This window comes from Prionailurus bengalensis, chromosome E3 (genome assembly GCF_016509475.1).
Source record: "Prionailurus bengalensis isolate Pbe53 chromosome E3, Fcat_Pben_1.1_paternal_pri, whole genome shotgun sequence".
In the NCBI taxonomy this organism is placed as follows: domain Eukaryota; kingdom Metazoa; phylum Chordata; class Mammalia; order Carnivora; family Felidae; genus Prionailurus; species Prionailurus bengalensis.
This window is the reverse complement of record NC_057357.1, coordinates 40,452,652-40,477,561: the sequence shown is the minus strand read 5'-3', so window position 1 is coordinate 40,477,561 and position 24,910 is coordinate 40,452,652. Positions and strand designations below refer to the sequence as shown.

The 24,910-nt window shown below is 61.0% G+C and overlaps 2 protein-coding genes across 5 annotated transcripts in view; one reads left to right on the top strand and one right to left on the bottom strand.

The window, feature by feature from the left end:
- The window catches only part of IFT140 (intraflagellar transport 140), a 79,896-nt gene that overhangs the window by 20,130 nt on the left and 34,856 nt on the right, over positions 1-24,910 (bottom strand). For all 4 annotated transcript variants that reach the window (XM_043561035.1, XM_043561037.1, XM_043561034.1 and 1 more), the window contains 3 exons: positions 23,464-23,632; positions 22,062-22,193; positions 17,879-18,078 (listed from right to left, as the gene is read on the bottom strand). In XM_043561035.1, coding sequence (XP_043416970.1) covers positions 17,879-18,078; positions 22,062-22,193; positions 23,464-23,632 — 501 coding nt within the window. The remainder of the gene's footprint in view (positions 1-17,878; positions 18,079-22,061; positions 22,194-23,463; positions 23,633-24,910) is intronic.
- On the top strand, positions 436-15,526 carry TMEM204 (transmembrane protein 204). Its single transcript, XM_043561043.1, has 3 exons — positions 436-1,721; positions 5,608-5,763; positions 14,781-15,526. Exons 1-3 carry the CDS (start codon positions 1,442-1,444, stop codon positions 15,023-15,025), a joined length of 681 nt encoding a protein of 226 aa, XP_043416978.1. The 5' UTR covers positions 436-1,441; the 3' UTR covers positions 15,026-15,526.

Below are 24,910 nucleotides of genomic sequence, written 5' to 3'. Positions count from 1 at the left end.
CCTCTCGCAGGTGTGTGGCCTCCTCTCCCATAACGAGGGTGCCCGGTGCTGGCCGGGCAGCTAGTGAAGGCGGCGAGCAGCCAGAGGGGCCCGAGGGCTTTCCCCACGCGACGTCCAGGATACGTGTGTTTGTAGAGGGGGGCGCGGGCACCGCTCTCTCTGTGCACAGCTGCTCCGGGGCCCCGGTCGGGCACGGGGTTCTCCAGTGGGGTGGCACGGCCTCCCCCGAGTATCTGCACACGCAGAGGGGCTGCAGCCCCCTCGGCAGGGACGTGCCCTCTGCCCTCGGGCCTCGGTGGGGCACCTGCCCTGCACGTCCAGAAGCCCACCTTCTTGCACGTCCAGGACAATGCTCTGGCCCGGCAGGTCTGCAGGTGTGGCCCCGATCCAGGCAGGCAAAGGCCTGTGTCAGGAGGCCTCTCTACCACGCCCGGCCATTTCCTCCACCGTCTGTGAACTGCCACGACGAGGGCTGGGACACTGTGGGTTGCCGGTACCTACGCGCTGGGGGAACGGCCGGCAAGTCCCTAGAGCCGGTGACTGGCCACCAGAACCCTGGCCGTCCTGAGCTAGGTGCAGATGTCCCCAGGCCCAGCGCAGGGGCTCATGCTCCGGGCGGTTATCTGCCGCCGTGGCTGCTTCGTGGTGCCCGAGTGCGAGGCTGGCGTGACCGTGGGCCTGCTCCGGGAGGGCAGGGGAGGAGGGCCCCGGAGCAGGGCTTCAGAAGCCCCCCGCTCTCCTCTCAGGAAACGTGTCCTGTCGGCGTCTGGTTGCAGCAGCCTTGCCGCTCTTTGTTGCAGTTGGCTACGCCCTCCATCCAGCTCACAAAAAACAGCCTCAAAAACAACCATTTCCTCTCTGCCGAGGGGGGGACACACGCGCGCGCCGCACACACACAGACGCACAGGCACTTCCCCGCAGCAGGCCCTCTGCCTTCCAGGACCGGCTGTTCCGTGGCGGAGGCACAGGGCAGGGGCTCGGGCAGCCAGAGGCTGAAGCGCTCCGGCACAGCTGAACCGGCCCCGCTCGGAGCCCGGCTGCTGGGTTTGCTCCGAGGAGCTGGTTCTAGGGAGCCAGGCGGGACATACCCCCACGTCGCCGCCCGCCTCTCCGGTGGCTCACGGGGAGGAGAGGCCTAGCTTCTCAGGAAGACGGCGCACGCACCACTCTGGACTGTTGCTGGCGCCCCGGATCCCTCCCCGGGATGGGCGGAGAGGCTGGCTGCAGCTGGGGCCTGGCCCTGCTCCAGGTGCAGGAGGGAGGGTAAGGACGGGCCCAGGTGGGCTCACCGGCACCTGTCACATGGGCCTTCCAGACGCCTCTGAGAATGAGCGGTGATGTCCTCTAGCAGCCCCTAGCTGGTCTCGGCTCTCCCTGGCCACAGCGACTGACCGGGGCTGGGACTTTCTCCAGGACAAGCGGACGGCACCGGCAGTCAGCGATGACTGTTCAGAAACTGGTGGCCACAGCGGTGCTGGTGGCCCTGGTCTCTCTTGTCCTCAACAACGCGGCGGCCTTCACCCCCAACTGGGTGTACCAGACGCTGGAGGACGGGCGCAGGCGGAGCGTGGGGCTGTGGAAGTCCTGCTGGCTGGCAGATGGGACCCGGGGAGGGCCGAGCCCCGGGGCCCGGCCGGGGCCGGTGGACGCCAGAGACTGTGAGGCCCTGGGCTGGGGCTCCGAGGCGGCAGGCTTCCAGGAGGCTCGAGGCACCGTCAAACGTAAGTCTGCCGACTTCTCCGTCTCCTTTAGAACGGTCGGGGCACGTCGTGGGCATGGGGCGCGCGTCTGGTGATGGGGACCCGGGCAAACCCCGAGCTCTGCACCCACCCTCCAGGGGAGCCCCGGCCACAGTTCTGCTGAGCCAGACCTGACTCTGGCTCCTTTTGGGTGGAATTCTTGGGAGAGCATGGGGCTTTTCTCTGCCTTTATGCAAAGCTATGGGGCAGATACGTTAACGAAATCAAGGAAAATACACTTTCCTTCATGGAAAATACAGATTGTTAGTGAGTGAAATAAGCAAGAAGCTTAAAAACACGGCTGAGTTCTGACTTCATTCCACGGACTGACAGAGTCGTTCAGGCAGTGACTCGGGTCAGATGGCAGACAGGACCTCTGGGAGGGGACCAGCCTGGGGGCAGGGAAGGGGCTCAGGACAGTGGCTCTGGAGAGCAGAGCCCCTCACCGGTTTGTCCCCGCCCCAGCTGGTGGCCCGCGGCCGGTCTGTTCACCACTCTGGAAGGTGGGAACAGGACTTTGACCGTGGGGTCAGGTTTGAGGGTAGGGGAGCAAAGGGCTCACAGGTGTAAGACACTTGTCACCTAATGTGTCACCTATGTGGTCACAGTGGCTGACAGGCAGAGGTCTTCCGGAGTGGACCCTGTAAAGCTGCTGCTGAGGGTCTAACTCCAAGATCAGCAGGAGACCGAACTCGAGCTGGTCCTTTAGAGAACGTGAGGCTTCGGTGGGGGTTTTGTAACTGCTCTCAGAGGGTGTCCCCAGAGTCCTCATCGGTGACTACCCCCACCTGCCACGTGCCGGGGGCCCTGCCCGGCTCAGGGGCCGGGGTAGGGGTGGGGTCCCATTCCACAGGCAGAGACAGAGGCTGCAAGAGGCACGTGCTCCACCAAGGTCCCTGTGGGGAGGCCACCCCAGTTTTTCGGCTCAGAGCCCCTTCCTCTGGGTCTGGGGGGTCTTCTGGCGGGGGGGGCTGTGCCTGTCAGCCCCTCCCCCTCCGCCACAAGCAGGAATTTCAAACTTTTCCGCAAGCTCTCAAAACTCCGTGCAGTTGAACTTGGGTGCCAGGAGACTGGCTGGCGGAGAGCAGGCCTCTTGGGTTCTGAGGTTGTCCTGGCCCACAGAGCACCCCTGGCCCAGAGGCAGCCCACATCACCCAGCCCCTGCCCGGGCCTCAAGCTCCAGCTGGTGCCTGCCCTGGGCGTCCAGACCCTCTGTCCCCTTGCCGAGGCCAGGAGGAGGATTCACGGGTTGGGACGTGCTCTGCCTCCAGACCCCCTTCCCACCCGGCCAGCCGCCTGCATCCCCCGACAACCTGATCAGCAACTCGTAAGACTTCTAGGACATCCTCCCACGGGTACGGCATCTGTGGAGCTAATCCTTAACCGACACGAGTGTCAAATATTCGCCGCAAACGAGGGAAAGGCCATGGAAGCTTCTCGTGAGGGAGACTGAGCTGCTGACACGCTTCTCACCTGCCCCAGGGCGCGAGCGCAGGGCAGCAGGAGCGGCGACCGGGCGGACTGCGCGCTGCCCGGCGCTCCTTCGGGGGCTCTGGCACCTCATCTCCCGGCCCACGCCCGCCACCCGTCACACCAGCACCCGGCGTGCGGCTCCGCTGGGCGCAGGAGGGAGCAGCGGCGCTCCGCCAGCACCTGCCAGCTCAGCCCTGAACACCTGCAGGCTCCGTGGCCGTCTCCGTCCGCGACAGGCAGGCGTGTGTGGCGTCAGGCCGGACTCAATCTGCTCCGAGCTCCCTTCTCGGGGCCCGAGAGACTTCAGACGTTGAGGCAGGTGGGCCGATGGCAGACACGCTCGTCCGCTCTGCTCTGGGGGCCCCTGCGTGGCCCGGTAAGAGCCACTCTGCGCTCACGGAGTGAGCACGGCAAGGGACCACCCGCCATGACGGGTCAGGGGACCCCGCTGCAGGGTGTCCCAAGTGTGCCGGGTCGGGGACTCCGGGGCTGGCCCCCCATGTACACGGGGTCCTGTCCTCCAGGACCACTGCTCAGGTGGCTTTTGTCCCCGTGAGGCGATGTGGGGACGCATCATCCCCGAGGTCCTCCCCTAGCTCCCACGGAGACCTCACAACCCAAGTCCCTGGCAGCGTGGCTCTCTGCGCGTGTTTCACAGCTCCGGATTCCAGGCATTCCGTCCAGCACCCTAGCCTTTTTCTGAAGCGAGGCGCAGCACGGGTAAACATGTACGGCTCCGGGGCCCCAGGCGCAACTGTGCGCATCACACTGCCCGGCCTCAGTCTCTCATGTCACAGTTCTGCTGGGTGCCGCTGCCCAGGCTATGCACGAGGTCACGTACCCCGGGCGTGGCGGACGCCTGCCGGGCAGGTCCCCCGCGGCTGGTCAGGGGAGTGGGCTCGGGCAGTCGGTGCTGTACCCTCTGGCCTACATCCTCACGTCCACGGGGGCAGAGGCTGAGGGGGTGGGGGCGGCACGCGGGGCCGCGGGCAGTGCACTGGGACAGAGAGCTGGGGGTGGGCGAGCGGGAGGGCAGGGCCCTGGCTCCCGGGGCCACGCAGGCCACTCTCCTCTGTGTACCTCCAGCCTTACCTCCCCCGGGTCTGGCTCTGAACCGGAATGCCCGCTGTCCTGGGCTGTTAGTGCCCATCGTGTTTACCGCCCCTCGTCTCTGAGGTCACCCCCACCTCCCGCGTTCGACCGCCTTTTAGCGTGGAAGAAACTTGTGTGTGGTCACGTTATCGGTATAAGTAACAGCAAAGAACACAGAGCGGGAAGACCCCCCCAGAGAGCATACGAAGAGCGGGGCCTCCACGGGAAGGGAGGCCGGCCAGTCTTCCAGTGCACGGGAAGGACCCGCCTGGAGCCCGTTCCGTCCGCACAGCAGGGCCCATCTGGTCTCCTGCACGCACGTGTGGCCACTGGTCAGGCTGGCCGCGACTTGGGTTGTGCCCCGAAGACTGTGTGGGCAGCCAGGAAGGTTCGAGCAAATCGGCCTGAAGCCTGGCTCGCAGCCCAGGGAGCAGGCGAGGAAGTGCGGGTGCCGGTGCCGGTGCTGGTGCCGGTGCCTCCCTCTGCACCAGGAGTTCCCACTCGCCGGGTCCGGCCTCTGGCACCTCTGCCATTTACTGGGTCAGAGGGGCGTCAGGCCTTCTAGCAACCGCAGGGACTTTTTCGAGGCGACTTTGAAACACACGGTGTGTGAGCTGTCAGCCCACAGGGCAAGAGAGCGGTGTCTTCCCTGTGGGAGGGCATAACCGGCCACGCTCACCGTCTACACAGCTCATCTACACAGCAAGCCAGGTCAAAGGCAGCTGCCGGCTCCGGAAGGTGTTCAGCCGTGGGGACTGTCATCCTCCCGCGGCCCCTCCCTCCTCTTCTCCTTTCAGAAGCCTCTCTGCCCGCAGGGCCACCCTGACTGCTACAGCGCTGCCCGGGTCTGCGCTCAGGGACAATGGCAAGGAGGAAGCCGCTGGACACACAGTGGGCAGGAGCGGCCCTGTTCCCTCTGGGCTCCTCGGCTGCGAAATTTGAAGGCCGCCTGCCCACCCGTGGGAGAGTCACAGATACCACCGTGGGCTGGGGCCCGATGGGGCCGGTCCTCTGCTCTCGTGGCGGGGGCTCCGTGTGGTAGGGGTCCGGCTTCACGGCGGGCGCACTCTTGCAGGCCGGCGCTCTGCTGCCCGGCACGTGGGGAGGTCTCTCCACGGGCCTCTCGAGGCAGCACCGCAGCCCTGACCCCGTCTGTGGTGCATCCCCCGTGCGTCTGGCTCCCGGGCCTGGGGCGCGAGGGGAGTGGAGAGCTAGGAGCCAGGGAGAGAGGGCCGCGGGGCTCCGGGCACACGTGGAGTCCCGACCTGAGCTGACCACCTGTCTCCCCCTGTCGTTCTCACAGTGCAGTTTGACATGATGCGCGCCTGCAACCTGGTGGCCACGGCGGCACTTGCTGCGGGCCAGCTCACCTTCGTCCTGGGTCTGACGGGCCTGCCCCTGATGTCGCCCGATTCACAGTGCTGGGAGGAGGCCATGGCCGCCGCGTTCCAGCTGGCGAGTAAGTAGCCTCGGGCCCCGGGCAGGCAGAGCGACTGCACCCTCAGCTCGTGGGGGCTGCTGGGCCCACTGTGGCCTTCTCCTGTCACCACAACCCATGTGGGTCACCCTCTGGCCCGTCGCTGGGGTGGAAATGACACAAAAACGCGCATGGGGAAGTGAAGACACAGGAAGCATCCAGATGGGTATTTCTGTTCACTCCTGAGCTCCTGCCTTTTTCCATTTTAACACCGGCTGCTGAGGCTCTAGAGTGACCTGCTCTGCTTCCCACAGTCTGGGACCACGCAGCCGGTGTGGCTGGTGGTCTGGGCTCACGGTCCTCCCACAACAGTGCAGCAGCCTGGCACAGGCAGGGTGAGAGCCCCCACCTGAGCCCACGCCTCTGCCTTCCCCGCTCACATTGTGCTAGCGGGGAGGTCTGGGCAAGCTCGTGGTTCCGGCCTGGCTCAGCTACAGGCCCTTTTTCGTGAGCAGCAAAAAGCAGAGAGGATACCAGTGTCCGAGCATACGCGCCGTGTCCTGGCACCCACGCCCACCGCCCGTGCTGCCACGGGAGCGGGCCGGGAGGCCGCAGAGTGGCGAGGCCTTAGGGGCGGCTGTTGGGGGTAGCAGGACAGGGAGGGTGTGGACACGCCCGTGGTCCTGAAAAGCTGAGAGGGGTGGTGGGAGTCGTGAATGAGGAGTGCGACTCTTCTGGGAGGTTCCACGCAGGTAGCCACGGAAGCTGTCCAGGTGACCCCGGTGAGAAGAGGGGCTTCTCTGCTGGTGTGCCCTCGGCTCTGGCCGCCAGCTCAGTTTTCCTGATCACCGAGACCTGGGGGCAGTTCAGGTCCCCTGTTGCCTGCTGGGGAAAGCACGATCGCGGTCCGAAGCGGGGACGGCGTGGCCAGGGTGTGGGGACGTTATCGGCCGACCCGCTTGCCTCTCCTGCCAGCAGAGAATTGCAGCAGGCCCCAAAGTTGAAGGTACAGTTCCAACAAACCCGGCGAAAGAAACGGCAGGAAGTCTGAAGTGAATCATTCCGGGAATAATGGCCCCCGGCCCTTATCTTTCTGGAGAGGGAAGCTGACCGACTGGCAGGAATTCACACGCTGCGAGTGACCCGGGTGGGAATCGGGAATTGGAAACAGGCCTTCCTGCGCCTTTTCATAGAAGGCGGGTGGTCCTGGGCCGGTCACTTCCCCACGGCCCCGTCACCCACAGGGCCTGGGAGCACAGAGGGCCGACCAGGCGGCTTCCAGGAAGGAGTCGCCTTGGGGCAGGGGTGCCGGGCATGCACGCCGGCTCTGCCACCCGCAATCCGTGGGGGTCGGGGCAAACCGCCAGCCCACCGGCCCCTCTGTCTGCCCCCAGCAGGCTGGTCTTGAGAATTAAAGAGGCAGGTGGGCTGGGATGTCTGATCACCTCGGCCTCTTTGCCTCGTCCACGGCTGTGGGTAGAAACACAGACATCCCAAAGGACGGTGGCCGTTCAGAAAACTACCCCTCTGCCCTCTGCTGACCTTAGAGCCATAAGGCAGAAACAGGGTCCTTGGCCTCGTGGAGACTGCCCACCCCTACCACAGGGAGCTTATCTGAAATTCCACCCCTCCCAGAAGGAAGTGGAAGATTAGGAACAGACATTCAGTGACAACCTAGCAAAGAAAGGGACAGATCTGGATCCTGGAAGTAACTCCCTGTGGCAGCCCAAACGGACCACGGCATCTTTTATTAGAATTACGGGAGAGAAATGGCAGGTTTGGCGTCGAATGGTCGGCTCACTTCCTGCGAGCCCTCACTTCAGAGCAAGACAGTGTTGTTTCCAGATAACATAGTTTTGAAAAGGCAGCCCGGGGGCCCCGTTAGGTAAACCCGGCTGCCTGGCGGCAGCCCAGGCCACCCCGCGGCCTGTCCTGCCTGTGGGGCAGGCGCTCTCTCTCCCGGGCGTTTCCAGAACGTGGGGCCGCCGCGCACAGACCATCACACAGGCGGAGGCCGCCGGGAAGAGCCAGGAGCGCCGAGGGGCGCTGGGGCCCCTCCTGCCCCTGCAGGCGTCTCCTGGTGGCGCCCTGCCCTCACCCCCACAGGTCTGTTTTGCCCAAAAAGGAAATGCACTTGGCCGTGTTTAGACTTGTTTCATTGACAAACAGTACAGAATGCAGCCGTGTGCCTTTCTGCCACCACGCTGCTAATTTTAGAGTTAGGTTTTTTCCTGTGCTCTGGTCTGCTTTAAACAGTCAGGGAGAGACTGAAGGGCGCCGGGATATCCTGTCCCAGGAGGGGAAATGCCTGCTGGTACCTGTTATGCAAGTGAACCTTCAGTCCCCAGTGCCGGGGCCAGAGGGTGGGCAGAAGGGAGAGATGGTGCAGGCGAGTCCGCGGGGCGGCGGGGCGAGCTGGAGCGTGCAGGGGCCAGACTCCCTTCCTGTCCGCTGCTCTGTCCCTCACACCTGCTCCAGCTGCCACACGGGAGGTTCCCGCCTCCTTGTAGAACTTTCCACGTGTAATTCTAATTTGCTTTAGAGTTGGAAACGCTTTCTGTCCCTTATTCCACCTCCGCCCACAAGTTTAACATCCCCGTGTGGCCTCCACGTGCTCCCTGTGACAACAGCTCCCATGGGGGCTGTGGCGGCCTGGCGGACCCCATCCCAGGGTGAACAGCCGCCATGGGCGGCCCCCTACTATGGCCATGTGCCCATACAGGCTCCTGGCAGCTGGCTCTGCTGACCCTTCCCCTGTCCTTTATTCTCTCGCTTGTCCGTGTCTGGTCTCCCTGCTCGTGTGCACGAAACGCATGGTCATCCTGGCCTGATGACCGCAGGCAGGTGGCCGTCGGACCCTGCATCAGACACCTAAGCGACACCCAGAGCAAGACAGTCGAGGGCGGCTTCGGCAGGCGGTCTGCCTGCCAGGCGCGTCACAGGGAGGCTCCTTTGCTCTGGAGGGTTCCTGAGCATACCGGGGCTTTTCCTGGGCGTTGAGGTGCTGCACCAGGCTCCGAGGCCCTGGATGAGCCACCTCACCCTGTGCTCTCGGGCAGCTGGGACCCGAGGTGCAGGCTCAGCCACACCTGCCACTGTGATTACCCTGACCTCCAACCTCGTGTCTGCTGGGGATGCCACAGGGCAGCGTCATCAGGGCTCCTGGGTCAGCCGAAGACTCCCCACGGAGCCTGGCGTGCGTGCCGGAGCAGCCAGCACCGGGGAGGGGAGTCTCCTCCTTGCCAGAACGCTGGTGGCTCCGAACTTTCCTAAGTTGACCCCACCTATGGCTTGTGAGGTGCCAGTGGCCCCCGGGCTCCAGCTGCCGTGCAGGAACCAACCAAATCTGTCCCCAGGCGGATTATTTCCAGGTGGGACACTCTCACGGCTATTCAGGGCTCTGTTCCTCAGTCGAGCTGCACCTTTGAAGGGCAACTCCCTGGTCGTCGTGGAAGTGGTCTCAGAGCACCGTGGCCGCAGGTGCACATTCAGGCTGGCGTCGGGGTCCCACGCGGCTGGCCTCCCTGCAATAACTGCATTGAGCTCTCCTGGGGGTGAGGCCCCAGTCCCCAGAGCCCTCGGCTAGCAGTCTCTGCTTCTTGTCTTGCCTGATGACGCGGTGGGGGACCCAAGGACTAGGCCACTCATCTGTTCCCTCCTCCACACCCCTCCCTCACCCCCACTGCTCACCGGAGAGCATGTGCGGCACCTCCCAGCCCCTCCGGAGACCGGGAAGTCCTCCCGCGCTGCAGCAAGGGCCCCGACGGCCGACCCGGGCTGGGCCCACTGTGTCGGGGACGCCCAGGGGCGCTGAGGAAAACTCCAGTCCCTCTGTGACGTCCCAGCACGGGGCCCGTAGTCCAGGCGTCCCACTTCCCTGGCTTTGGGTCCACTGGTGACAAATCGACCGTGGTATAAGGCTTCTCCTCCGTCTCAAGCGTCCGCGACTTTGTAACGTTTGATGTGACTCCTGGTTTACGATTTATTAGCTTTGATCCTAAGTGGCCCCTCATCTCCACGTCTGTAGAATCTCAGTCCAGCCTCCTCATCTGTCATCCGAGAGGCCCTGCAGCTTTTTCAGACCGAGGGTTTTCCGTACAGCACAATCCCACCACGAAACGCTGTAGTTTGAGGACAGATGAACAACCGACTCGCGCAGGCCAGTGTTCTGCGTTGTGCTGAAACCCTTCATGACAGCACCAGGCTGTCCTCGGGACCCCTGTCCAGTGACTCCTCACGTCCTCTGGGCCGCTGACGAGCAGCCCGGAGCTCACAGGCTTATGCTCTGTCCCTTGGCACTGCACAGAGTGCAGGGTCCCTGCACACGTGGCCCGGCCAGTGGACGCCAACCTTTACCAGCCCGCTCCTCCTCCAGACGCAAAGCCTCCGGAACTCCAGCGGGACGACCCTGGGAGCAGAATCATGGCAGAACCTCCTGGGCCCCGCGTCTCTGGCTTCCTCTCTCTGCTTCTGGAAATCAGCATTTTTTTTTTCTTGGGATGGCAAAATTTACATGCACACTGAGCACCCCGTGCCCGTGAGAATGCTGATGTCGTCGGTCCTGGCGGCTCGTGAGCTGGTGGGGATTCTGCCATTCGTAGGCTCAGGGATCCTCTCATGGGAATATCTGAGTTTTTGTTTTTCACGAAGAACAGGGCTTGGCTTGGTCTGGACAGAGTGCTCTTCTGTCTTTGGCCCCTGCCTCCACAGCGCTGGTCTGCACCCCAACCGCATCCTGCGTTTGTCGCTCACTTCCACATCCTCTGGGGGCCTCAGCGCCCTCAGCCCTGGCATGCCAGGCGCCGCGTGGGAGCTGCAGCTCCGTGGAAAGGTGACCGGACCCGTCGAACCTTCAGCTCTTCCTTTCCCAGAATCCCTCCCTCTAGGAAGGAGCGTGTGGACCCCGTCACTCTGCTGTTCACAGAAGCTGGGACATCCCAGCTGCGGCCGTGCCGAGACGGGCCATGTGCTCTTTGTCTGGGAACGGTCTCCCTGGAAGCCGTCACGACACCTATGTCGCAGGCACCACGGGGCAGGCGTGCTGTGTGAAGGTTCAGGGTTCAGCTGCATGGTCTCTCCTTACGCCACCTGCGTGTGCTCGACAGTCACTCCAACAGGAAGGCCCTGTGACAGGCACCGCAGCCCTCGGAAGCAGGCAGGAAGGAAGCGAGGGGAAAGGGACGCCGTGCAGGCCGAGCTGTGATTCGCAGCGCCCGCGTGGCCGGCTCACAGGAAGCGGCTGTTTGCTTTGGAAACAGATTCGCGAGAATGGAACTGACTCCGCATGCAGAATTCAGGCTGTGCTCACACTCGCCCCGTTTGTGTGTTTCTGGACAGACGTGACCATCGCTGACAAGTCCTGGGAGAGCCGCCTCCAGGACACTCCCAGGGGGTCTCCACACCACGTGCCAGAGCTGGGAAGCCCGTGGTTTGAGGCCGGCGGGGCCGGGGCTCCTTCCCACACCCGGGCCCCTAGCCCCGCAGGAGAACTTCATGAAGGGCCACGTGCCTAATGTGCCCCATCCTTTCCACTGCCGACACAGGGCACACAGCACGTCCTCGTGTCTGTGCGGTTCGTACCGCCCCCGGGGACCCAGATGGGGTCACCTGTCCTCACGCCGCCGGACAGAACATCCCCCCGCGTGGCTCGGGCACTTCTCGCGGTTCTGTGCTTGCACCGCTGTTCTGGCAGGTTCTTTGCATCTTCCCGCTTGAGGAGAGGCTTTTCTAAAGTCATTTTTTAATGATGGGGAGTCAAGCTCTTCTCTGACCACACGTGTTCTGAGTTGAACTGGTCTTTACACAGGATGAGTCATGTCAACGCAGATTTTTAAACCGGTTTTCACTATAGAATCCCCCGCCCCCCCCCCGGCCACTTCTCCTAGAAAAAAGAGCCAAGTAAGGTGCAGCCTCTGAACCAAGCCAGAGAGGGGAGACGCACCGCGGACTGTGCTCGAAACCTGCCCGGTGCCGCCTACTGCCGGCCGGACTCTAAGATTCCGTCCGGCAGGCTCCACGTTGACACGGAGCTGCCACCTGTCACCCACGACTGCGGGACGTGGGCGCCACGCGCAGCTCGTTGGTGCACCTGTGAATTCTTGTTCCTTACTCACTCTGTCCTCCCCCACCCATTCCTTCATCTCTAACATGAAAAACATTACTCGTCACCGGAGGCGGCTCCACGCTGTGATGCCAGAATCTGAGCATCGGGTGGGCCGCACGGCCCCAGGGAGGGGGAAAGAAACAGACTCGGACGGCAACAGGAGACGGCGACCCTGCTTTCAGAAATACGCGACACTCGTCTTGAGAAAATAAGCAACAATACATTTCAGTCACCCCGTGAGGCCGGCCAGCGTGGGCCCGAGGGGCACCCGCCACTCGGGGCTCGGACGGCGCGTGGGTGCTGGGTGGGGGTGGGAAGCCGGCGGCCGCTCCGCCCACACGCGTCGGGGATGGGTCCGTGAGTCAGGGTCTTCAGTGCCTGGAGGTGCCCCGTCCACAGGTGGCCACCCTCCGGGAGGGTCTGTGCCAGCTCGTGCCTGCTTCCCCGGCGCAGCGTTCCCCCACCTGCGCCCACCGTGCTGGGCCAGGGCGCACCTCCCTGGTTAGCCCAACAAGAGCGCCGCTTCGGCTCCCCGAGGACGCGTCAAGCCTCCGCACAGCACACGCGTGTGGAAACCGGCAGAGGGGGCAGAGCGGGAACTGGCACGTCCCGCTGTGGCTCCAACGCTGAGAAACGCCATCGCGGCTAAAGGGCCCTATCCCTCCGACGGGCTTGGGTGCTATAAAGTCGCTCTTTGTCACGCCTCCTTCCCAGAGGCCCATGCCGCATTTAATTCCGCACCACGGGATCTAGTTGGTTTATCTCAAATAATTCACTCCGTGATTCCTGGAAGGCCCTCCGGGAGGCCTCCCGCCAGCCCAGGGGTGACAGCGGGGGACAGGCCGGGCGTCCGGGCTGAGCTCCGAGCACAGTCTTCCTCCCCAGGGCTGGGTCAGCACGGGCCGGCTGAGCCAGCAAAGGCCCGGAGAGGCTGGAACCCGGGTTCCCGGAGGAGTGAAAAGGGGCCAGCGTGGCTGCAGCCTAACAGAGGGCGGGGGCGGAGACTCGAGGCCTGGCAAAGGCGGGCGGCCCCGGCACCCACATCTGAGTGACAGGCGCCTTCTCCCTTCCGGGGTCGGTGAGCTAGGGGGCCTGGATCCTTCCGGCTCAGGGCCAGCTCTGCACCGGCCTGTCCTGAAATGTCTCGCGACGGACTTCACAGACCCGTCCTTACTCTTCAGTGCTGTCGGCCGACCCCAGTCAGCCGCGGAGCTGGGGAGGGGCTGTCCACCCCCACAAATGATGCGGCAGAACCGGGGCTCAGGCCGCAGAGCAGAGGTTTACAGACATTCCTATAAGCAGCGCAAGGACGCCGGACGCCGGCGACGGGCGGGCACAGACTTGGACCGCGGCGGCCATTCGGGTGAACCCCTTCCCACCCGCTGGCGTGCCCTCTGCTCGGCCTGGCTCCCTACAGAAGGCTCCCGCCTGCCCTGTGGGCGCACCCGTCCCGGTGCCTCCTGGGCGACCTCAGGCACGACCCTGCGCGTTCGCCTGCTCTCCCGGTGCTCCCTGCTTGCCCCATCCTGCCGGACCTTGTGGAGAACGGTGCACAAGGAGCTCCCTTCGCCGGCAGAAAATGCCCGGAGACACGGAGAACTGAGGGGCACACACCAAGTGTTTTCATTGTCATGGCACAAAACACAGACTCGAACTCCTTTCCCCGACAACACAAAACTTGGGGCCACAGAACGACGAGCAAGGGATACACTCTTCACCGGGAGAGAGAAACGCCAGAAGATTCTTTCTGTCAGTGTGCATGACAAAGAGAAATAGTTATTTTTAACAGAAAGGAAGTATCCAGAAGCTTTCTGTGTATAAAAAGCTCTCCTAAGTACTGCAGAGAATTATCAGAGATTAGTCACTGCCACTATTGTTTAGCACACGACTGGGGTGGATCAATGTTTAATTCATGCTTTCTGGAAGGTGCCGCGATAATGACACCATGCTGCTTGTGAAAGCTGGCTCCCCCCTACCCCTGCCCCCGTAAGTTTCCAGAACCGTGAGCTGGCACCACTGCGGCTCAGCTCCGGGGCCACGGGGGTCGTGCAGGGTCTGGTTTCCTGAGGAAAGCAGGGGAGGCTGTGGGGGACGGAGGGACCACAGGAACAGACGGACGGATGTCACAGCACAGGGCGGGGGAGGGACCGCAGCGGGAGGCTGGCCTGGCCAGAGCCCAGGGCGGGGGACACGGGCGAGTCCGGCAGGCGCCCAGGGTTCCGTCCGGATCACTGTAAGAAGCTCTGTCCTCGTCAGGTGCTTTGGGTTCCAAGACACGGCTTCCCCTAGGTCGCCACAGCAGACGTGTGGTGAGGGCCGCCCAGGCCCCTGCTTCTGCCCAGCCCTCCCTGCCCTCTCCAGCCACGCCAGCCACTCCGGCCACGGCTCCGGCCCGGCATCACGCCTCCTTGCGGCCTCATCCGGCGCCTCCTGGCTGAGGGGTCGGAGACCCACACAAGGAGTGGCGGGGCCTCTCCTTCGTGCCCGTAGGGGCTCCCGGCCCGGACTCAGCCCTGAACTCTACCAAACACCAGTGTCCTGTCATCCTAGGCGGCAGGCCCCAGGCACGAAACCCGCGTTTCCCTGAGGCAAGAGCCGACAAACTGGGAGAGTAAGGGACGCCTTACTTTCGAATGGAGCATTTCTGCAAGCCGGGAGCAGCTCACGCAGAGGAAATGGCCCGGCCCTGCTGGACCAAAGGGAGAGTGCGCCGGGACCAGGCAGCTTTCTCGCGGGGCCCCCGGAAATTGTTCCGTGCCAGGATTAGACGGCCCCCCAGAGGTCATAAAGGCCCACAGAGGCCGATGAAAAGCGGCTCCACGCTGAAGCGTGGCACACAAAGGGGCGATGGCCCACAGGGGGAGCAGGGGCTGCGTGTCCGCAGGGCTCTACAGACCGAGCGGCCGGTCCTGCGGCTCCACACGGGCCTTTCTGAACTCTCCTCTCTCACTTGCAGGTTTCGTCCTGGTCATCGGGCTGGTGACGTTCTACAGAATCGGCCCGTACACCAGCCTGTCCTGGTCTTGCTACCTGAACATTGGTGCCTGCCTCCTGGCCACCCTGGCAGCCGCCATGCTCATCTGGAACATCCTTCACAGGAGAGAGGACTGCATCGCACCCCGGGTGATTGTCATCAGCCGCTCCCTGACCGCGCGGTTCCGCCGAGGGCTGGACAACGAGTACGTGGAGTCACCGTGCTGAGGGCCGCTGGGGGACACCTGCTCAGGACTTTCTCCACTATAACCAAACAGCGTAGAAGCCGCAGGGCTGTCCGTGCGGGCCATCCGTAGGGTTTCCCATATATACATGTACGACCCACAGCTACGTTTACTACGTTACACATAAGCATATTACGTGGTTATATACCGCCTGCGCCACGCTCCTGATGCGCCCACCACTGGGCTTCACTGTCCGCACGTTCCAGGAGGAGAGCAGCTCCTCAGGTTCAAGGACGGCAGCCAGCTCACTCTGCGCCTCGGTCTAGGATTAATTTATTCTCTATCTGCTGAGGGGTGGGTCCTCGGTCACATTTACTTTGGTAAAGCAGACTACCGGGAAGATTTTCCGGAACGGTCCGTGATCTTCCTCGAGTGACTTAGAATTTACAACCAGACGGCTACGGTTTTATGACAGGACTGTGTCAGTAATGTCCGTTTTGCTCCTGATTATTTTTCTAAGTTAAAATAAAACGCAAACTTCCCACCACTGTCTAAAACTCGTGTTTTATCTATCACGCTGCCACGCGGGTGAAAAGAATTTGGTCTGGCCTTGTGGCATTTTGTGGGCCGGCAGGAAGAGAAGGCTTGAAACATTTTTAAAGGCCCGGTGGGAAGACACCTGTGGGTCGCTCAGGCCCTTACACTCCTGAGCCACCAAGGGCCTGCAGACGAACACTGTGGTAAGACAGATCCTCCACTGGCAGGGTAAGAGGGGGAAACGTTTATTTAAGAAAATTCAGAGAGACCGCTTTACGCTTTTCCCCCTATAAAAACCTTCAACCTAGCTTCAGCCAAATTCTGGGTGGTCTACAGATGCCTTCGTGACACGACACTGATTGCAAACGACACTGGTCCTAAATCGGGAGGAGGCGAGTCAGCTGTTACTCCCCAGGCCAAACGGAAAACACTGAAGAGTTGCACTTGAGGGGTTCAACACCGGCCCTCACCCTCCAGAACCCCGGATGCCTGTCCACATCTGTCAGGACAGAGTGCCCACCGCACCCACCTGGACGCTTCCTGTGCACTGAAATGCTTGGCCCTGCGCCACCTGGCGGCAGTGATCCCCAGGAAGCTGACACTGGGGCCCGCGGGTAGCACACCAAGCCAGGGTCAGATCAGAGGCCCGCTGGCCGCCTCCCCCAACATGAAGCCGCCTCCCCCCAAGCCAGGCCGCCTCCCACTAAAAAACGTTAAGCCTCGCTCTTTCGACCTTCTGGTGAGCATGAGGTAGCTGTGTGGAGCCTGTCTTCAGTGAGACAAACAGTGCGGTGCGGCTCGTGCTTTAAAAATCATAATGCAATTGAGAACGACTGAAAAGCATCTAAAGCTTGACCATTTGCAATAAACTCATCACATGCTGTAGAAATAACCAGATTTGTGTCCCACCCCAGCACACTCATGGGAACGTTTAAGTCTGACCTTCCTCCCTCCGAGCTTCCTTCCACAATGGACCCTTCCACACCCCCCAAGCACATGCTAAAAATAATAGATTTTTAAAAGAATAATGAAACAGTTAAGATGTACAATTTCAGGGGCGCCTGGGGGGCTCAGCCAGTTGAGCGTCCAACTTCAGCTCAGGTCATGATCTCACGGTCCGTGAGTTCGAGCCCCACATCGGGCTCTGCGCTCACAGCTCAGACCCTGGAGCCTGCTTCGAATTCTGTGTCTCCCTCTCTCTCTGTCCCCCCCACCCCTTCACTGACTCTGTCTCTCTCAAAAATAAATAACATAAAAAAAGATGTACGATTTCATAATATCACACATACGACTATGCTAAGGTACATTAAAGTATTAAAGCTAACCACGTAGTTGTGATTGTGTTTATGGTAAATGAAAGGAGGCCAGAGAAAGACTGGGCTGTGCCATCAGCCCCTCTGGTTCACCCGTCAAGTGAAGAGCCCTCTCGTAGAGAGGTCAGTGTGGACACGGCCTGCTCCAGAAACAAGGTTTGGCCACAGTTTTAGAAATAAGACAAGGGACCGGGAGTCATGCGCTCGTTTGAAAAGTACCATCACTGCAAACGAGGGGCTGTTCTAGGTGACAGGTTCAGTTTTCATCTCTGTGTTCCTGCTTCACTTTCACCATGTAATAATTTTCCTGCCCTTCGGATGTGAACGCCTGTAAGTGCTCTTGAGAACAGTTGCTGAATTCTCTCAGGAATGGAGACGAGGCTGCTTGGAGACAGCCTTTGATTAAACATTTTAGAGCATGGGGCGCCTGGGGCGGCTCAGTAGGTAAAGCGTCCGACTTTGGCTCAGGTCATGATCTCGGGGTTCATGGGTTCGAGCCCCGCAACAGGCTCTGCACTGACAGCTCGAGGTCTGGAGCCTGCTTGGGATTCATATTCTCTCTCTCTCTCTCTCTCTCTCTCTCTCTGCCCCTCCCCTGCTCATGCTCTGTCTCTCTCAAAAATAAACATTAAAAAAAATGGTTTTTTTAAAATTTAGAGCGATTTTAACTGTGTTTCCCTGTACTGTTTCAGGTGTCTGTTACCGATGCCTTCCTGTTTAGTAGCGATTATTCCCAGAGGAACAGGTACTGCGAATATCTAGCGACTGCAGAACTTTTGACTAGGAGGTACCCGGACCACTTAAAAATCAATCAAATACACAGCAGCCCAAGAGACTCTGAGCCCAGCAGAGGGGAGCTGGGCTTGCCCACGCCCTGCTGTGCCGCCTAATTCACCTGCCTCCGTGGGTGACAAACCAGGAGATCCTCTGTGACACAGTCACAGAAGAGTTACTGCTTCTCAGAACCTCGAGAAGGGACAGAGGCCTACAGAGAGGCTCCCGGAGGTGCACACGTGCCCTCATACCTCAGCGAGCAGAGTCCTCACCTTTTGATGAGCTTGATACATTTCAAAGCTTCATCCATGTCTCCGATGGTGACAAAGAAGCTGAAGTCGAGCATGGCATCCTGAGTGGGCTTATCACAGCCCTCCAGTCCGACGAAGTCTCGCAGGGGTCTCCTGCCCACCAGGTGGGGGACGCGGTGGCGCCCCGGGTCCCCCTGGTCTTCCCCGTCTGCTTCTCCTGGCTGAATGACAAAGGACACCGTTAGCTGTCGGGTCGGGGAAGGGGATACGCACACTGAGCCTCTGCTCGAGACGTGTGCCCGTGCGCGGAGGTGGCCGCCGTCCCCGCCGGGCACCGGGAAAGCTGTCCCGCGTAGGGACCTGTCCCTCAGCCTCTAGCTCACGGATGCCGACCCCTCGGTTACTCCACAGCCTCGAGAGGTCTCGCTGCCAAGCCAGGTGCTCTCGCACGGGCACGGGGCCCTAGCATCAAGTAACGCCAAGAAGATTTCCGGCAGAACTTTCCAAAGCCGTAACCCAGATTAGTCGTGTGCCCTTACTGATGTTTTTCAGAACCACTGACCCTGCGCAGCGCTTCCCAGACGGGCCTGGGGAGACAACGTGCTGACGGCACCTGGGCCCTCCCCCTCCCCACCCTGCTCCCTTCCGCCCCGCCAGGTGCTGCTCTGCTCCATCTCGCCTGGGGCCCACACGCGCCCCGCCTCCCGCATCATCCGCTTTTCTCTCTGCGAAGGCCCCGGTTCTCTGCCTCTCTAAAGGTGGTCACGGCCCACGCTCCTTGGACCCGGCTCCCCTGGCTAGTCCTTGGTCTCCTGGGACGCTGTCATTGATAACAAGTATGTACTCGGTCACTCAAACGACCATACATTTCTTCACCACAGATTCACAGCTCACAGCTGCTAAAACCCCTGGAATTTCCCCATGATAAGGCCTCAGAATGAAGGTGACTTTGGGTCTCTGCCCAGGGGCAGGGTGGCTGCCGGGAGGACCCGCCACTACTCAGAGGGCTCCAGCGAGGCCTCCATAACCGCCCAGGACTGCGACCGCAGGCCTCCGGGCAGGGAGGGGTGGGGGGAGTGGCACCCGGCGAGGACTCGAGGACTCGGGAGCTCTGTGCCCTCCCCGGACGTGCCCTGTGCGTCTCTTCATCTGGCTGCTGCCTCGTGTCCTTTATCGCATCCTTCCACACACCGCTAAGCGCGAGTACGTGGTTCCCTGGCCTCTGGGAGCCGCTCTAACCGGCTGCAAGAGCCCGAGGAGGACCCTCCACTCTGTGGCCTGTGGCGGGAGCACGGGTGGGGGTGGGGGTGCGGGACGGAGGCCGTGACCCGTGGGACTTGGCGCTGTCTCTGGGTGCACGGTGTCAGAACCGACTGGATTGTGTTGAGCATAGAGCTGTGTACAGAAGGGTCAGGTCACTATGTTGTACACCTGCAGCCAGTGTAACTTTGGATATTAACTATGTTTCTGTAAAAAAAATCTTTTTAAGAAAAAAAAACGGGGGCACCTGGGTGGCTTGGTCGGTTGAGGGTCCGACTTCAGCTGAGGTCATGATCTCACGGTCTGTGAGTTTGAGCCCCACGTTGGGCTCTGTGCTGACAGCTCAGAGCCTGGAGCCTGCTTCAGATTCTGTATCTTCCTCTCTCTCTGCCCCTCCCCCACTCGCTCTTGGTCTCCCAAAAATGAATGTTAAATAAAAGAGAAAAAAACGGAGTTGAATTCTCAGGCCTCCAGGTGGTATCTGAGACTTTCTTCGTGTTGTGGGGGGCTCCCTCGCCACGGCGGAATTGGGTCTAGGAACCCTAACAGATCTCATCACCGTGGCTGCTGCTGTGTGACCCCTGCCCCCACTCGGTTCTCAGCAGCCCCTCATCTTGCTGCTCCCTGATGTTCACCTAAAGTCTCTAACTTGGGGGGGCACTTGAAACACTGGTAGGATTTGTCAGACCCAGGTGTGGATGGCAAGGCACAGAGCAGAGCATAAGCAAAGGGCCTGGGGCAGCCCCCAGTCTGGGTGGATGAGTGCAGGCCGGATCACGTCAGGAGGAGGCTGAAAGCTGCAGAGTCGGCCCTGAGCGGGAACTTTCAGAAAACGTGTGCACACACTGCGAGGCAGAGGCCAGACTTCCAGCCGGTCAGTCTGCTATGGACCCGGTGCCCCATTATGATCAGAACCGGGCCCACTGTGGTTGCGCCGGGGAATTCTCACAGAAACGAGAGTGCCGTGGCTCACCCGCCACAGGCAATGGCCGCTGCCCTCGTTTCGGAGCCTCAGCTCTGTTCCGAGAGGGGGCACTGAGCTGGGGACCCTGGGTTGTCACGTTCTCATCCACACCCTCAAGTGTGCAGACAGGGCACCTGCAGACGCGGTGTTGACGGCCTCGGATACGGGTCAGTAATCCAGAAGAAGGGCAGCTTTTTTTTTTTTTTTTTAAATTTTTTTTTTTCAACGTTTTATTTTTTTTATTTTTGGGACAGAGAGAGACAGAGCATGAACGGGGGAGGAACAGAGAGAGAGAGGGAGACACAGAATCGGAAACAGGCCCCAGGCTCTGAGCCATCAGCCCAGAGCCCGACGCGGGGCTCGAACTCATGGACCGCGAGATCGTGACCTGGCTGAAGTCGGACGCTTAACCGACTGCGCCACCCAGGCGCCCCGCATCATGTTTCTTTAAAAGCTGCCCTTCTTTGGTTCGGGCCTGTTTCCGATTCTGTGTCTCCCTCTCTCTCTGCCCCTCCCCCGTTCATGCTCTGTCTCTCTCTGTCCCAAAAACAAAATAAAACGTTGAAAAAAAAATTAAAAAAAAAAAAATAAAGAAACACAATGCTTCACAGCTTCCTCTTACTAGCACTTTAGAGATCAAGTTAATAAGATTCCCTTTTTTGCTAACCTAGTTCATAAACTATTTCCTGCATTACAACATGGTGACGGACTGTTCAAGCCACAGTCTGAGCCAGGACAGGGGCTATGCGGAGCGACGTAGGCGTGCGGCTCCCACACCGGGGCTGCTGTGGCATCAGACTCCCCGACAAGCCTGGGGACAGAGGGACAGAGGAACGCAAGCAGAAGGGGCCACGTACGAGTAAGGCAAAGTCTAGGGGCCGGATGGTGAGGGGAACACGGAAGGCTCACGCAAACGGGAGAAACCAAAGTCCACGCTGGGAATAACGGGCAGAACAAGAGAAATGCGGATAAGATTGACTTTCCTTCTAACCTGCAGCCCGTGGAGAAATACTTGAGGCCGGCAGAGCAGACGTTCCCCCAGGAACCCCACTGTCTTCACGGTCGGTAATGCTTTTGCTAGCGGGAAAACCCCCTCAGCCGGACGACAGCCAGGCCTCTGGGATCCTGGAGTCCCCAGCGTACGGACGGTCCGTTTGGAAACCTCCTTGTCATTACCATCCTCCGCCCGTCCAACTCCCAAGGATAACAGCTGCCTCTCATGACCCCGGTGCGGCTCTTTCTGCCTGTCCCCCTGCCGTAATAAAATCACCCCTTTGTACCAGAACATCTCAAGAACTTTCTTGACTATTCCCTATTGAACCCCGCTTCAAACCAAATCAGGGAAATTAGGAGGAAAACTCGATAGGAGGAACCATAAACGCGCTCTCATGATGTTTTGAGTCCTCAGGTCAAAGGAAAGACGAATGTTCCTGAGGTACGTGAAATGAGAATGAAATCCAGAAAAATGCCGGCGTGAGGGCAGAGATGGTTTAAAATAAGGGAATGAAGAAAAGCTGTGGGCGGAGCCACGAGACACTCACGGGTCCGGAGACCCTGGCGACAAGGAGGCCGAGCCCCAGGGGAGGCAGACAACTCTTTGCAAGACAAGCTAGCTAGGAGCGTGCACGTGTGTGAAAACAACCCCGTTCCGTCGAAAATAAACAAGCAGACGTGTGAGTGAGACACGCTTCCTGAAAAGCCACAGGCTGGCCTGTCCCCAGGGGCCACCTCTGCGCCCGCATCACCGTTAGTCCCCTACCCGAGGACCGCGGACACGTCACGTCCGTGCTACCCTGTCTTGACGGCACAGCCAAGGCTTGTCACTTTCCTGACCCGGGGGCCTCCCAGCTGCTGGAGTTTTGGGGCACAAATTAGAGCACGTGGTGCGCGGTGCGTAATGAGGGGTGAGCCGTGGCCGCCAGAGACCCCCCCGCCCCGCTGGGACCCGGGAACGCGGCCCCGTGCTCGCGGGGCTCCCACCTTCCTCGTGAAGTAATAGTGAGGCACTTGAATTCCCAGAAGGGTCTGGTAGGCGGGAGGCCGGGAGAAGCTGTCCTGGAGCAAGAAGCCATGCTCTTCGGTGACGAAGAAGGACAGGACCAGCACGTCAGCCTGAGGGAGAGGGAGATGCCGTCGGCTCTGGTGTGACCACGTCACCTTCCATCGTGCATCTGATCCCCACGTTCACGGCCAGGATGTTGATACACAGAGAAGAAGGACGAACGTGGGCACACAGCCTCATGCGGATAATCCATTAGCCCCCTTCTGGAAGGATGTGCCACATCCTGCGTGGAGAGCCGCTAGACCCTCTTAGGGATGGGTTTCCTTGTAGCAAAAACAAATCATTCCCCACCCAGCTGGTAAATGACACCAAAGAACTCTCGGGTGTCAGTTTTTCTGTTCAGCTCCTCGACTCTCATTTCAAAGACAGCAGCAGAGAGATTCTCTCATCCGCTCTTGGGGGGAGGGGGGTGGAGGGACCAGGGCGGCAGTGCCGTGAGCCCCCTGTGGACAGGAGCAGCAGGAGGTCCAGGTGGCGAAGCCCTCCCAGGCCTCACCCTCCTCGAGAAGCCCGGACGCGGCACCCGGTCAGCGTGCCGGCAAGGGCCCCAGAGTGGCGATCAGCGCGTACCCTCACTGCCCGCCCGGGGCCGTCTCCTGTTCCAGTCACAGAGTCACGGAGATGCCACCTGTTTACCACTCAGCGTTTCAGAACCAAGGATCGGCCGTGCGTCTGAATGTCTGGGGGCACAGACACCCACTGCTGATAATCCTGGGCCCTGTGCTCAACCCCTGGGGAGGGGGGGCTTCCTTTGGCAGGGACACAAGGCCGCCAGCGTCAGCAGGCTGGCTGCCCTTGCCGACTTACTGGGACTGGCTACAGACCCCTCTCGGAACAAGGTCATCACAGGGAGGCACAGCCGGCCGCTGGCCTCTCCCAGGGAGCTCCAGACGTTCTGACAACATACGCAAGGAAAGCATCAGAGTCCTGGACGCTACGGGGGGGTGGGTGGGGAGTGCCTGGTAGGGTGGAGGTCAGGAGCCAGGGCGAGGATGTCAGTGGGAACCGGCCTTGCTGATCCAGCCCCAGGACACACGCCGGCCATGGGTTAGCTCTGTTAACCGTTAGGGTGGCAGGCTCGGTCCCAGGGAGAAAGTAATATGCAGCACTCGACGTCATGGGAGAACTAAAACAGGACAGCCCGAGTGGGAGCAGACAGAGAGGGTGGGGCCCGCCGCCATGCAAATGCAGGCCACGTGTCAAGGAGGCAGTCTGCTCCACGGGCACCAACTTCCCTCCAGCTTTCCCATAAACCACGTCAGGACCGTGAACCTGCCCAGACCCCTGCACCAAGAGACAACCACGACGCAGACAGGGTACCGTGGGGTCCGGGCCGTCCTCGGCGGGGGGCTTCCTGTCCCCGGGCTGCAGCGGGGCTCCCGGCGCCTCCCGCACGGCCTCGCACACGAACAGCCTGGGCTCGCTCTGGTCCCAGAAGTGGCTCACAGGAACGAGATCCCTCAGTCTTTCGTCCGCAAAGGCGGGGCTCCTGAAAGAGAAGGCCCATCCTGAGTCCTGAGGGCTGAGATGCGCTCTGGAAACGCGTGCCCAGGGTCGGCGTCTGCGTCCGCAGGCTGCTGTGCGCTCCACAGACTGCCTGCTCCGGGGCCGCTTCCCACAGCACGCTGCAGCCAGCCTGCCGGGGACACGCTCACATCAAACAAAGCCAGTCAAAGAGGCCCAGGGCAGCCTCGTTGGAGGGCGTGTGACACTTTGGCTCTGGAGACTCCACAGAGGGCGCCTGCCAGGACCGGCGTGGACCTTGTGTCCTGTAGGGCGGACACGTGCCGAGGGGTAGGTGCGCTGCCCACAGACAAGGTGGGTCTGGAGGCAAAGGAAGGTCAGATCTCAGAAGCGGAGGGGAGTCTGCAGGGAGGCCACGCACTGTCCCTGCTGCCACCGGAGGAGTGACAGGCCGGGCCGGGGAGGACGTGGCTTGAAGGTGGAGGGCAGAGTGAAAGCGTGAGTCTGAGACATGATTCAAACAAGGGAAATGGGACGAGTCACAGCCGAGGCGACTAAGGGAGAGGTGAGCTGTGAGGTTTCCGAGCACACAGCCGAGACAAGAGTGATCTCTGGAAATGAGGTGCAGGTGATGACAAGAGATTCCAGCGGACATTTGGGGCCGAGAAAGCAGAGCGAGGCTGGGGAGAGGTGAGGACGGGCCTGTTCGGGCAGGGCCACCAGTGGTGACCAGTTTAAGCCCCCAGGAGAAAGAAGGTTCTGGAAAAGGGTTTCAGCAGTGGAGTGGGAGGGGACCGTAACAGAGAAAAAGAGCAGGTGCCCGGCAAGGCCGGCCTCGGGCTCTGCTGTCGGGCACGCGTTGTGGGTGCCGGCCGCAGTGTGCACCCTGGGTCCTAAGCCGCGCACTGGGCCCTCAGGTGTCACTTTCCAGAGTCAGAGGTGAGCCCTCAGTGGGGCAGGTCAAGCGTGTCCCTGGCAGCAGCAGGAACTCAAACACAGGTTATATGAACTCCCTGAAGAGCAGTGATTACTTTTCTAGAAAGACACCACCACCCAGACAGACGCGCTCCCTTCCTAGGTGCAGACAAGGCTGAGCGACCGCCACTCCCCCCAACATCCGGGCCACCGTGTGCCCATGGCTGCCACTGCCCTTCCAGAAGCCCGTCTCTGCCGGGTAATTCCAGGACCCCAGGGGCTCCCATCCATCCCATCTGTCGGGGCTGTTGGCTTCACTGTTTCCTCCACCACCACCTGCTAAGGGCCTTCAAGTCTGGAGCGTCACTCAGCCACCACCTGCTCGGAA